The sequence below is a fragment of the Ceratotherium simum genome, chromosome 7 (genome assembly GCF_057802395.1).
Source record: "Ceratotherium simum simum isolate JZ-2026a chromosome 7, ASM5780239v1, whole genome shotgun sequence".
Taxonomy (NCBI): domain Eukaryota; kingdom Metazoa; phylum Chordata; class Mammalia; order Perissodactyla; family Rhinocerotidae; genus Ceratotherium; species Ceratotherium simum.
The window spans coordinates 31599957-31613400 of record NC_141906.1 but is presented as its reverse complement, the minus strand read 5'-3'; the positions used below and the strand labels follow the sequence as shown (position 1 = coordinate 31613400).

The 13444-nt window shown below is 52.7% G+C and overlaps 1 protein-coding gene across 2 annotated transcripts in view; it reads right to left on the bottom strand.

The window, feature by feature from the left end:
• The window catches only part of SLCO2B1 (solute carrier organic anion transporter family member 2B1), a 50662-nt gene that overhangs the window by 22513 nt on the left and 14705 nt on the right, over window positions 1-13444 (bottom strand). For both annotated transcript variants that reach the window (XM_087433457.1, XM_004434002.3), the window contains exons 4-7: window positions 12266-12428; window positions 9140-9373; window positions 8810-8908; window positions 6411-6601 (exon numbers count right to left, since the gene is read on the bottom strand). In XM_087433457.1, coding sequence (XP_087289583.1) covers window positions 6411-6601; window positions 8810-8908; window positions 9140-9373; window positions 12266-12428 — 687 coding nt within the window. The remainder of the gene's footprint in view (window positions 1-6410; window positions 6602-8809; window positions 8909-9139; window positions 9374-12265; window positions 12429-13444) is intronic.

Here is a 13444-nt window from a genome sequence, read left to right as displayed (position 1 = left end):
TTCCTGCTTCTTGGTCTTGATTGAGGGATCCTGCTGTGGCCCTTCCTGGGTCTGAACCCGGCTCCTCCACTCACTAGCCAAGTGATCCAGTTATTTCTCTGTAACTCAGTCCCTCAGGTGGAAATAGGGGTAATAACTGACCCTACTCCGCAGGCGGGTTACGATGAGCTAATACCTACAAAGGGCTTGGAACAGCATGTGGTACAGAGTGCGCAATCAATGTTAGCCTAATTCCCTCTCTTTTACTAGCACTGTATGTGTGTTTGGTGTGAGCTGCCTCGAACCTTTTATGGAATATAGTGGAAACAGGATATAGAAAAGCACATCAGAATATTAGAAAAAAGGTATTTCCGTTATTTTTCCTCTTAAAATTGGCCTGATCAGAGAAAGATGCTAAGAACAAGCCTTCCCGGTTACAGAGCCTCTACATCAGGCATTAAACCACCTGCCTCACCATTTGGCCTCATTTCATTCTTACAAAAACCCCAAGACGTAGACACTATGGTTATACCCATTTTACAGATTTCAGAACCAGTAGTTGGCAGAGCCAGGATCCACACCCGGGCTGGTGTGGCGCGTGTCTAACCCCTGTTGCTGGCCTCCCTCCCCGCGGCCACGGGACGCCTCAGACACCGAAGAAATCCTTGCATGGTGCCTCTCCGAACAGATCAGCTACCAATCACTCTATTCTTTAGTCTCAGTCTCCTCCTCTGTTAAATGGGGGTATTGGACTAGATCAGTGTTTTTAAAACTGGTTTTTAGCAACAGAACCCCTTTCACAGTTGAAATCTTGAAAGACTGGCATAAAAACCTGTAAAAATAGAACTGGTCTGATTGAAGCATGTATGTGTGTGTGTCTGTGTGTGTTGTGTGTGTGTGTGTGCGTGTGTGTGTGGCAGGGGGGTCTGACTGAAGTGTGTGTGTGGGGGAGGGAGGCCCTTAGCCCTGTGGGGGGGACACTTCTCCTCAATCCCCCTAGGGTGGCACCCTTGAGGTTCTGTGGGGTACAGTTTGAAAGCCACTCAAGCAGATCACCCCAAAGTGCCCTCCAGCACCAATGTTTGAGGAGGCTGTGATCTGCACTGGGCCCTCCTGGGAAGGGGGAACCTCTCCTCAGCCCTTTGGGGCCAGGACCTGGCCTTGTGAAACTGCTACAGAGGCCAGTGGTTCTGACCAAGCTCTGGGCACGACCTTGACCCTCTCTGGCCCTCGAGCCCTCCATCTGTAAGATGGAGTGGGGGTTGAACTGGATGATCACTTAGGACCTTCTACCTTGGAGAGTTGACGTGGAGTGAGGGTAGGGTCACAAGGCCTGGATTGCCAGAGACAGAGAAGAACACAAGAGGGCTCCCAAGCCAGCGAGGAGGGGTCTGGAGGTAATGCCTGCAAGGGAGAGGCATAGGGCACCAGGAAGACCTGCGTCACCTCGGGACTCACAGGGGCTGCAGAGGGAGCAGAAAGTCCCAGGGGAACAGGGGCAGCCTGGCTGGGCAGACCCCAGTAGACCAGCCCTAAGTCCTGAGTTTAAGGACCATTGCCGCCACCCACTCCTGTCCCCATCCCTGATCATCCTCCCAAAGCAGCACATGGAGTTTAATGCCGAGGAGACAATGGATCTCAGAGACTCTTAGGCCAAAGTGGTAGCCATTTAGAGATGCAAATTTTGGGAGTCACAGGCATAGAATCTTAGAATAATAGAACACAAGTATTTGAGAATCTCCAACTATTAGAAACACAGAACTTTAAAACCATATAATCTTAGAATCCCAGACTCTGGGAGATACCCCAGAATAACAGACGTTGAGACTCCTGGGAAATATGAACCAAGGGAAGGTGACGAGGCTAGTAGTGCTCAGAGGCTGGGCAGGGATGGGGGATCTTGATGGATGAGGCCCTTCCCAGCCCTGGCCCAGCCCCAAGGGCAGGCGCTCAGAAGGACCTCAGGGTGTGGAGGGCACAGGAGGGCTGCCGGCTGAATGGGGTCCCAGCACCACAAGAACAGATGGGGCCAGAAAATGGGCTAGGGAGCCCCTGAGAGACCATCTTTACTCCACAGGCTCTGCAGAGGCATCTGCCAGGAGACCTGGGGCCTGACAGGACCTTAGAGACTGGCTGATTGTAGGTGGGGAGACTGAGGCCTAGAGAGAGGTGAGACCTGCCCTGTTCACTCCTACAAGGATGTCTGGGTGGCCTGCTGAGCTCTGAGGTCACAGATGCAGGACACAGCCAAAGGCAGGCAAGCAGAGATCCTGCCCCCTGCCATGCCCTGTGTGGCCTCCGCATCCCCCATCTCAGAGTCTTCTCTGTGGAGACTGTTAATACGTCCCTCCTCCTGCTCTCAAGCTGAGAACTCTAAGCACTGGCCATGGGAGCAGCCTGGGCTGTCATTCAGCCATCCTCCATGTGTGTATCTGGCCTTCCTTCACTACCTGGGCGCTCCTTGGGGCAGGAGTGTGGGATGGCCCCCAGTGACCCCCTGTGAAAATGCTCATGTACTGCTCCAGAGACAGGGAGCCGTTTAGAGGAGACATCATTGAACCTGCCAGAGCTGGCAGACCTTGTCCAATCTTCTGCCCGTTGTACAGATAGGGAGACTGAGACCAGAGATCTTCTCTGGGTCACACAATCCTTGTATTATATACCACCATCTCCTGGATAACATGAAAAACTGCATTTACTTCTAGGAGGATATTTAGGGGACCCCTGAGCTGGGAGGGGATGCTTGAAGGGATTTCAGAAATAGCCCCCCCTTCACTTTCTGCCACTGCCTGTTCCCTCTCCCTGCAGAAGATACACATCCCATGTCTGGGGACTTGGACTTTCTGCCTAATTGGCCCTTCCTCCTGGTCCATCCACCTCCCCGTCAGTGGCCTGAGTGGGTTGGGCCAGCCCGCATAACTGCAGGCAGGGCGGGCCAAGGCAGCCTCAAGGAGGCTGGGAACAGTTCCTCCCACATCAATATTTATTGCCTGAGAGCTGCTGGAAGCAGATCATCATGTTCTCAGCCTTCGGATCTTTTTTAAGAACCTCTCACCCCCTTCCCTCCCCACTCCTCATCCCCAGTGTGCTGACAGAATGATTCCAGACAGCCAGACAGGTTCGCAGCCGGGGAGCCAGGGTTTCAAGGCGTCGCAGAGACACGGCTCTTAAAATCAGAATCTCTGCATCACAGCAGCTTCGACTCAAGGAACTGTGCATTCTCGGAATCCGAGACGCAGAGCATATTGCTCCAGGAATCTAACTTCAGCATCTTACACAACAGGACAGAATGGGGAAGTGACTCGCTCCAGGTCACATGACTGACGTGATGGAGTGCAGCATAGACAAGTCTCGCCCTCGCGTCTTCCACCCATTGCGCCCCACAGCCCAAGAGGCTGCTCTTGTCTGTTCAAATTTAGGACCCAACTTTGAGATTACCCAAAACCAGCAACCCAGGCTCTCCCCTTCCCCCACGATCACCCCCACTTCTAAGAACTCTTCCCCAAGTTCCAGGAATTCTAGCTCATTCAAATTTTGGCCTGAGCTAGGCAGAACCGGGAAGGAACATCTGGTTCCAAGCTGTCTTCTTCCCCTGAAACTGGTCGCTCTCCAGCGCCTGGCTATTCCTGCCTCTGAGCCAGCATCAGCCCAGCCCTTCAGCGTCTCTGGGAGATCCCATAGCAGAGCAGTACCCAGGTCTGTGCAGTCCCCCTCTTGGGTGGCTCCTGACTCCTCCCTGTGCTCCGCCTCACTGCCAATGCGCTGGCTCCTGCCTGGACACAGCCACAGCTGCCACATCGGCTTCCCTGCACCCAGTCGCTCTCTGCACACTCCCCTTGTCCCTTGCCATCCTTTCTCTGCCTTGTCCCTGGTGATAGAGCCATGGGACCCCCTTCTTACCCTCTTTCCAGGGGTACCTGCTGCTCTTGAAGCTGGCAGGCAAGTTCTTCCTGTTCTGGCCCCTACAGGCTGTTCCAGCATCATTTTTCTTAGGTTCCCCCATGTCTATTTCCCCTGCTCCAGCAGCGGGACTGGGGTGGTGAGGTTTGTAGGGCAGCCGGCGCTGGGGTCAGACAGACATAGGCTCAAGTCCTGGCTCTTCTAGGCAGAGACATTTTCAGCCCTTCCTCCAAGGCCCAAACTTTCTTGCTCTAAGAAGGAGGCCCTGTCTCATTTTACAGTAAACATATTCAAATGCACCAACCTGCCACATTAAATAGAATTATTCTTGCTGCAAAATATTCGACAGGATTTTTAAAAATTGTCCGTTTGAAGTTAGAATTACTTAGCAACAACTAGCTTACTTAATTTATTATTGTCTGTGATTTCTCAACAATTACCTCCCTGTGAAACAAGAAATGTGTGTGTATATATAAATAAATAAATAAATATATATATATATATACATACATATATATATATATATATATGTATGTATATATATATATATATTCGTCTCTGCTGCCAGTACCTGACACAGGGCTCCTAAACCTCTTGTAAATAAGGGTGCTAAATTTAGTCTTGGACCCCAGTTCCTGACACAGGGCTCCTAAGACACTTGTAATTTCCCAAGTGATAGGAGCATCTGACATGGAGCTCCTAAATCCCATGGAATTCCCTGGCTGAGAGGAACATCTTTCTAATGTGGTGACTCTGGGTGCCTCCTGGATGGGGGCTGGTCACGAGAAAGAGCAAGCCAGGATTAGAAGCTTGGAACTTTCAGCCCCACCCACTATTCTCCAGAGAGGGGAGAGGGGCTGGGAATGGAATTAACGATCGATCATGCCTCCATGAGGAAGCCGCCATAAAAATGCCAATAGTGTTGGATTCGAGGAGCTTCCAGGTTGGTGAGCACATCCACATGCCAGGAGGATGATGCGTCCCAACTTCACGGAGACAGAAGCTCCTAGGCTTGGGACCCTCCCAGACCTCGCCCTATGTATCTCTGCATCTGTATCCTGTATCATATCCTTTATCATATGATTAACTGGTAAATGTAAGTAAACGTTTCCCTGAGTTCTGTGAGCTGTTCTAGCAAATAATGGAATTCAAGGACAGAGTTTGAGGAACCTCCGATTTGTAGCCAAGTTGGACAGAAGTCGTGGGTAACCAGGGACCTATGACTTGTGACTGGCATCTGAAGTGGGGGCAGTCTTGCAGGACTGAGCCCTTAACCTGTGGGATCTGATGCTATCTCCAAGTAGATGGTGTCAGAATGGAGTTAAGCTGTACGACACCCAGTGGGTGTCACAGATAATTGTTCAGTGTGGGAATAATCCCACACATCTAGTCCCAGAAATACTGTGTGTGTGAGTAAAGGAGAAACACAGCAGTGCGTTTCCTTTACACTCCTATACTTGGGAAAAGAGAACATCTAATGCACGAATTTTCAGAATGTAATAAAATGTGTATGAGTATTAAAGAAAAATTGATGAAGTTGACATTAATGACATATAATTGAACTTTTGTAAAACATTTCTATTTTGTCATTTTCTTTTGTATATTGGAGCCAACGTATCATTTTTCAAGCCTCATGTTTTTGTGGGTCCCTGGAAAACTTGGTGGCCCCTGGCCCAGGATCATCTCTCCTGCCCAGTGGCTCACATGGTCCTGCCCTCTCTTACCAGCTGTGACCTTGGGCACATCCCTGCACCTGCTGGGCCCCAGGGTCCTTCTCTGAGGAAAGACCACCCCCGCCACGAGCCAAGCAGGGGGGTCAGCGAGATGCCCCTGGAGTACCTCGCCAGTTCCTACTTGTCAATGAGTCTTTGTCCTCACTAGGCCGTGCCTGTTTTAAGGGTAGAGATGATATGCTGAGCTCCAGTGTCCAGCCTGACGCCTGGCCCAGGGGAGACACTCAATATCTGTTTGTCCCCTCATGTCCCTGCAAAGGCCACATTCATTCCTACAGCCACATCCTTTGCCCAGGCTGTTTCCACACCTAGAATACCCCTCCCTCTCCTTTCTGTGCTTCCACACATCCCTCAAAGTCCAGCTTACATCACTTCTCTTCAGAGAAGTCTTCTCAGACCCTTCCACACACCCTCCACCTCCCAGTTCTCAACATTGCTTCAGCAAGTTCAGAATGTATGGGAAACTTGAAGTGACAAGCAGAGAGGCAGTAGTGTAGTCGTCAGAGCAAGGGGCATGGGCTCAGACAGGCTTGGGTTCTCGTCCCAGTGCTGCCCTTGCTGGCCTTGTGATCTTGGGTAGGTCCCTTCCACCTCTGGGCCTTGATCTCCTCAGCTGTGGAAGGGGCAGGACATACTCACTATGCAGAGAGTTGCACAGGAATGCAATGGAGCCAGACAGCAATGGCTTTGTAAGCTGTGAAGTGCAGTGCCCAGGAGGGGTGAAAGTTAATATTACAAAGGAGGACAAGTGGTTGGGGCTGGAGCCTGGACTAGGGTGGGGACGTGGAGGGGGCTTACTTTGCTGACAGGTGAGGCTGAAACTGCCAAGACCCTTCGCCGGAAGTGAAGCTCATGCTTCTCCTTGGGCATCTCCCTGGGGAAGAAGAAGTAGGGGATGGCAGCCAGGGCCACCGCTCCAGCCGAGATGAGGAAGCCGAGCCACCAGGCACCCACCCATCGGGGGTCCTTCGAGGTCAGGCTGATACCACCTGGAAGAGAAGACCATGGTGATGTTAGGATCGGGGTGGACCATCACTTCATGGCCACCACTCTGGGACTCGCCTCTGAGATATGAGGTGGCCTGGGCCAGGAGTCAGGAGACCCGGGTTCTGGTCCTGGCTCTGCCAGTTTGTCCTGTGTGACCTTGGGCAATTCCCTGACCCTTTCTGGGCCTTGGCTTTTTCAACTACTAAGGCAATGTGTGTCGTGGTCAAGGTCATGGACTTTGGAAATGGACTACTGGGTCTGAATTCCATTACTAACATGACCTTGGGCAAGTTACTCAACTTCTTCTGTGTTTCTTCCTCTGTAAAATACAGATATTAGTACCTTCATCAGAGGGTTGTTGTGAGAACCACAGAAACTGAAACATGTAAAGCCCTTAGAATGGTGCTGGCACGTAGAATGCGGTATCTGGGTGTGGCTCTTCTTCTTCATTTACTGCTATGATTGTGATTATTATTATTAAATTGACGGTTAGGACTACTCTTGTGGTTCTCACATCTGCATGATGATTAAAATCACCAGAGGTGCTTGTTGAAAATACCAGGCCTTACCCAAGACCAACTTAGAACTACCGCAGAGTAGGATGGGAAGGTGACCAAGGAATCTGTACCTTTCACAAGTTCCCCAGGTGATTTTGATCCCCCACCAGGTATAATTAGAACCAGATTATCCCAGATGTACCTCCAGGTACCTCCTCCTTCAGTATCCACAGCATCTGCAAACACTTTATAACATTTCAGATGTGTACTGACACTAACTCCCTGGGTGGGGCTGGTTCCCAGGTGCTCAATCACAAGCTCCTCCTGCGCGGGGGCCAGAGTACACTGTCGGCACTCAGCAAGTGTATCTGTAAAGCTGGGGTGGAGTTGGCTTTTGCACTGATTCCCTCCCCCACCTATTATTTCCCCTGCTTCTGTGCCAGGCTCACGCGTGCATCCCCTAACTCCCCCGCTTCTCATACCAGTCTGTGCCTGCAAGGGACATGAGCTACCCACCCATGAGGTTTCCCATAGAGAAAGAAGGACTAGGGAGGGGGCACGTCGGTCCGTAGGGACACCACACCTGCCTGTGGAGGTGTCACATCTGCCAGGATGATGTCAACTTCCCCTAAGCTGTGGTATCTCTGGGAAACTTAAGGAGGCCCTGACTCCCAGGATGTTTTCTTCAAGGGAGAGAGGAGTGGCAATCAGAGCTCACACCTGGCTCCTGGGCCTAGCTTTCTGGAAGGGCTGTCCCTAGTGACTCTTGTTCAGAGCTGCCTAGACCTGTCCTGGCTGGAGGCACCCTTGGGCAAAAAACGGAGATCAAAAAGCAGAATCTGCATGTCCATCCATCTGTACAGGAGTCACCTGAGGCTTCTAGGGCTTGCTGGAAACTCTCCAGGTGAGGGATGGGACTTCTGAGCAGCAGGAGGCAGAAGGCATAGTTGGGGGCTCAGAGCCACTAGGTGTGACAAGCAGGCAGCTGAGATGCCACAGTGACCTGTTTTAAAAGGAATTCTCTCCCACATCCCGCAGGGCACCAGAGCTCTGGGACCCCCAACGCCCCTCCCTCCTGGCTGCCTTCAGACTAAGCTTCTGTCCCACTCCTTGGCCCACCGTGACCACTACCTGGATCAGAGACCGCTGTTCCCGAATGGTGCCCTCAGCCCAGGTTCCCAGACTCTGAAGTGGTCAGCACTGGAAGGGTCCTTAGAGGTCACCCAGTAGATTTCCCATCTGAGAGAGGCCCAAGGGAACTGAGTCCTGCTCCAAAAGTTCTCTCCTGCATGCCAGTGTCACCTTGGTTTCACCTTGTTCCCCTTAAAGATGGGAGCTCCCTACAGGCCAAGAGAGTATGTGCCCTTGTCTGCCCCATCTGAGCATGAAGGGGCGTCTGGGGAGCTCAGGGATGGAACAAGGTGAAGACTCGTAATAATGGCAGTGACAACGACCACAGCTCCCATCGGATGGCACTTCACAGTTCATCTCCATCATCTCATTGGATTCAGATTGCAGCTTTGGGAGGTGGACAGGACAAAGAGAGTCTCAAAGGTGAGAAAGCTGAGGCTCAGGGAGGTCAAGAGGCATGTCCAGGGTCACTGGGATTGCTAGGATTTGAACCTAGGTCCCCTGGCTCAGTGTCTCCTGAGACCAGCGGTCAGTGAGTACAGTCCGTGTGCCCCGGGACAACTGTGTGCTCTTAAGGCTCACCTTCTGGCATTCGGTCAATGTCCACGTAAAGGCGCAGCATGAGGCTGCCCAGCCCGTAGGCCAGGCCTGGTCCCACCATGGTCATTGCAAACAGGATCCCTGCAACACGAAGCCTAGGTCAGACCCCTCTGGCCCTGGCTTCCCTCCGCAGGTCACAGCCTGCCCAATCTCCAATGGGCAAGAGCAGCCCATCTCCAGGGCGTCTCCGGACCTCTACTGGCCACATGGGTCAGAGGTCTGGGACTTGTGCCCAGCCCACACCTGGGCCTCTCATCCTCCTACCTGATCCTGACCCTCCCTCAGAGCCCGAGGGGTGGGACCCGTCCTCACCGAGGTAGAGGGGCGAGTTGCTGTTGTGGGCAAAGTCATCGATGTAGGAGATGCCGAAGGGCTGAATGGGCACCCCGCCCACGCCAAGCAGGGTCTGTGCCGTGAACATGAGCCCCACCGCGGCCAGATGCTGGGCCTCCATGTAGCTTGAGCAGCTGCCGTTGGAGGGGGCTGGGGCTGGGGCCGAGGTTGTGGGCAGGCACAGGGAAGCCTCAGAATCCTGTGGCATGTCCACTGAGAGATGATAAAAAATATTATGACAATAGCTAAGCTTATGTAGCACTTACTGAATGCAAGGTACTGTTCTAAGTGCTGTGAATATAAATCATTTGACCCCATCAACAAAGCTACGAGACGGGTGCTCTCATTACTCCCATTTCACAGATGAGAAGACTGATGATCAGGCAGCAACTAGCAAGGGTAGAGCCAGGACTGGAATGCAGGCAATCCGGCTTCGAGTCCATGCTCTTAAACCACCCTATGCCACCTTTCTGGGTAGAGGTATGTGGAAGTGTCACGGCAACGGCGGCTCTCGAGTAGGGTGGGGTCGTCAAAGGAAGCAGAGTTTGAACCGGGTTGAGAAGAAAAAACAAGACTTTCCAGAAAGAGAAGGTGGGGAGGGGTGTTCCAGGGAGAGGTCACGGCATGTGCAAACCCAGGGCCTTGAGAAGTTGAGCGTGTGAGGGGCAGGGCCAAGGTAAAGGCAGGGCAGGGCAGGGGAGGGACGCTGGGGCTTGATCATGGAGGGCTATAGTGCCCTTGGCCTTCATTTTGGGGAGTGCTCAGTGTCAGCCTGGGTCGCAGAGGCAGGGTGCAGTAAAGGGGAATTTCTTAATATAGTACCAGACATTGGTTCTCTGTAGCTCACCAATATTTGGTGAGCAAACTTAAGGAGACCCTCACGCTATTATTATCCTAAATGTGGGTGGAGAAGTGGCCTTCTTTCTGCGGCCTGCCTAGCCCTTTCCCGGACCTAGGGCTCTGGGCTGTGTCCACCCACTGGAAAAAGCCACGTGAACCAACGTCAAGGACCTGGACCTTCAACAGAGATGGCCTGGGTTGAAGACTGTGAGACTTTGACAGAGGCCCTCAGCCGCTCTGGGCCTCAGTTTCTTCATCTCTCAAACAAGTCTCCTAGAATGGAAGTTCACCAGAAATATGGAGTTTAGAAGCAAAATAATTCAGTGGTTCAGAGCAGGGGTTCTAGGGCCAGGATACCAGAGTATGTTATAGTCCACTAGCTGTGGGCCTTGGGAAAGGCCCTCCCTCTCTGAGCCTCAGTTTCCCCACTTGTAAAATAGGATAATGAGGACACTTGCCTCATAGGGTGGTGAGTGGTGCCTGGACACAGTGCCTGCTAGGCATTAGATGTGATGATTATTACAGGGCTCTGGCTTCTTTTTCCACCCATGTCCCCAGTGCATAGCAGAGGGCCTGGCACACGAATATTAATAGGTAAATTAATTAACACTGGGTGAAGAACAAGTGAATGAAATAGCCTGGAATGTCAGAGCAGGACAGGGGCTTGGAGGTCCCCGAGTCAAGTCTACTTATTGGATGGATGTGGAGAGTGAGGCTCAGACAGGAGAAGGCTTTGCCTAGGGTTTCACAGGGAGCCTATGACAGAAGGGTGTTGTATGACAGCGAGGATGAAGAAGAACGTTTGTGACCCTGCACAGAAAAAGCTCTGTTACAGTGAAAATTCTGGACACAGAAATGTGAGGAAGCATTATTTTTCAGCATTCCAATCAGCCTCTTGACAGCTCTCCACTCAGCCTAGATAACTACCTCGCCTTCTTCACACATACTCCGTACCTCCCCATGTCCCCCCCATTGCCATGTGGCTCCCTCCACCTGAAATGCCCACCTTCTCTCTCCACCACAGCCCAAATGCCACCTCCTCCAGCTCCCTCCCGCCTAGGGCATCATTCTCCTACTCAGGGCTCTACCAGCTCCATCTGGCTGTCACTCAAGGTGCTGGACTCTACCCTGTGGCAGAGTTGCCCAAGCTCCCTCCAACCCATGCTCCCCTGGGAGCTTCTCGGGGCTGGTCGTTATCTGCTCCATCTTTCCACCCCTGGTCCTGACACAGAGTGGGAGCTCCAGGGTGTTCGCTGATGAGAGTGCAAGGGAGGAAGGATGCACTCTTGATAGCCCTCTTCCCCTGAGAAGCCTTCCATGATGCCATGCTGGGGCGTGGGCTCCTTCCCTGGGCTCCTTAGGCCCCGGTGTTTCCCTCCTCACACAATTGACACATTGGGGGGTTTTTGTTTGTCTCTGTCTCTTCTCCCAGACTGGGAGCTCCCTGGAGGCAAGGACTGAGTCCCCTGAGAGGGTCTGGCATAAAGTGGGCAGCACTAAGGGTTTGTTGGGTGGACCACCAGATGGATGGATGGATGGATGGATGGGCGGATAGGTGGATGGGTGGGTGTATAGGTGGATAGATGAGTGGGTGAATAGGTAGATGGGTAGGTGGATGGGTGGATAGGTGACTAGGTAGATAGATGGGTAAATGGGTGGATGGGAGAGGGAAGGAATGAAGTGAATGCTCAGGCTGCTTGGGTCGTTCCCTAAGGAACAGGCATCCATCTGTCAAGCAGGCCTTCAACAAAATCCCACTTTGCTGAACAGGGGCTTCACTATTCCTGTCTAAAATCCTTTCATTGTTTTTATTCATTCCCTCATTCATTCATGTCTTGGCTTCTTGTGAGGATTAAATGCATCAATGCACATAAAGTGCTTAGAACAGTGTCTGGTGCATAGTAAGTGGTGTGTGATACTGTTATTATTCCACAAACATTTCCTGGGGGCCTATACATGCTAGGCCCTAAAATAGGCTGCATTGTAAATTCACCGCCACTTCAAAAAAAGCAGTGACACACAAGCAGGCCCTCACCAAGACCCTCTGGGCCTCACCCCTCTGCTCCAGGACTACATCCTACGTTACTTTCCAGGACGCCAGAGGGACCCGCCTGGGCTGGGACTGAGGGAGGCCATGGGGGCTGGGGCGAGGAGGACCAGCATCTGTCCTGGGAGGCTGGGTGGATGGAGGCCTGGGGATAGGCCCCGGTGCACAGTAATGCAGCAGCTCATGCCTGCCTCCAGCCCAGCCCCTCCTGCTCTTACCGGCGCTGGTGCTGTCAAAGCGGTACGGCTCCGAGATGAAGTGTGGGAGAGCCATGAGCAGACCCGCCAAGGCCACAAGGGCAGCCCCATAGCCGATCAGTCGCGGCCGATGTACCCGGCTGCCGAAATAGCTCACAAACACAATCAGAGTGGTGTTCCCCACCTGCAAAAGGACAAGGGCACCCATTAAAGTGGAGCAGAGCCCAGGGCCGGCAGCCTGCACCATCCTTGTCTCCCTCACCAATCTCAGTGTTCCCATCTGTATAATGGACTAGCTGGCTGAATAAGAATCATCTGGCTCCCTCTTACAAATACAGATTGCAGGTCCTCCTAGGAAGGGCCCCACCACTCCATTAGGGGAGAGATGAAGGCAGAGTGGACAAGGCTAGAAGTTCAATTTCATTCTGAAACATGGGTTGGACCCCATGTTAGAACATGGCGGGAGGCAGTCAAGGAAAGGGGTGCATGAATGTTTCTGGGATGTCATGAGTGAGAGAAACAAATAAAGTCTAAAGCCAGAGGACTAAGGCTTGGAATTTCAAGACTTAGAATCAAAATCCTGGAAGAGACTTGAGAGCTTGCAGGGAAGGGGCAGGCTCTGCTGTCAGAAGCTGAGGTGTGCAATCCACTCCAGTGTCTACTGGCTGGTGACCAGGCAAGTCCTCCCCCACTGTGCTCCTGGCTCCATGCTGGTGGAGTGGGGCAGGATCAGCAGAGGGCTGGTGGCAGGACTGCCCCAGGGAAGGACAGCCCCTCTCCATTTCATAGACAGGACGCTGAGGCCTGGAGATGGGGAGCGACTTGCGCAAGGTCCCAGAGCTAGGTGATGATGTTCCCTTCCCACCTCTGAGATGTGGAGGTGGGGTCTGAGGGACATCTGGGGACTCTGTGTCGCTGACAGGCCTTGGGATGGGAGGAATGTGACACATCAGCCAAGGGGGAGAGAACTTCACAGAAGTCTGCTGGGGGTGGGGCAGAGACAGCAGCCTTCTCCGCTGGTGAAAACATCTGGTGGGGGAGGGGCCAGCACAGCTGGACTCTGATCTCCAAATCCACCCAAAGCAGCTTGTCCACTCCTCGCTGCCTGGCTGCCGGCCCCAGAGGCAGAGGGCTGTGGATCGCTGGGCAGCTCTGAGGGTGACACTTGTGCCGTGATATTGCTCCCACCCCCACCACCCC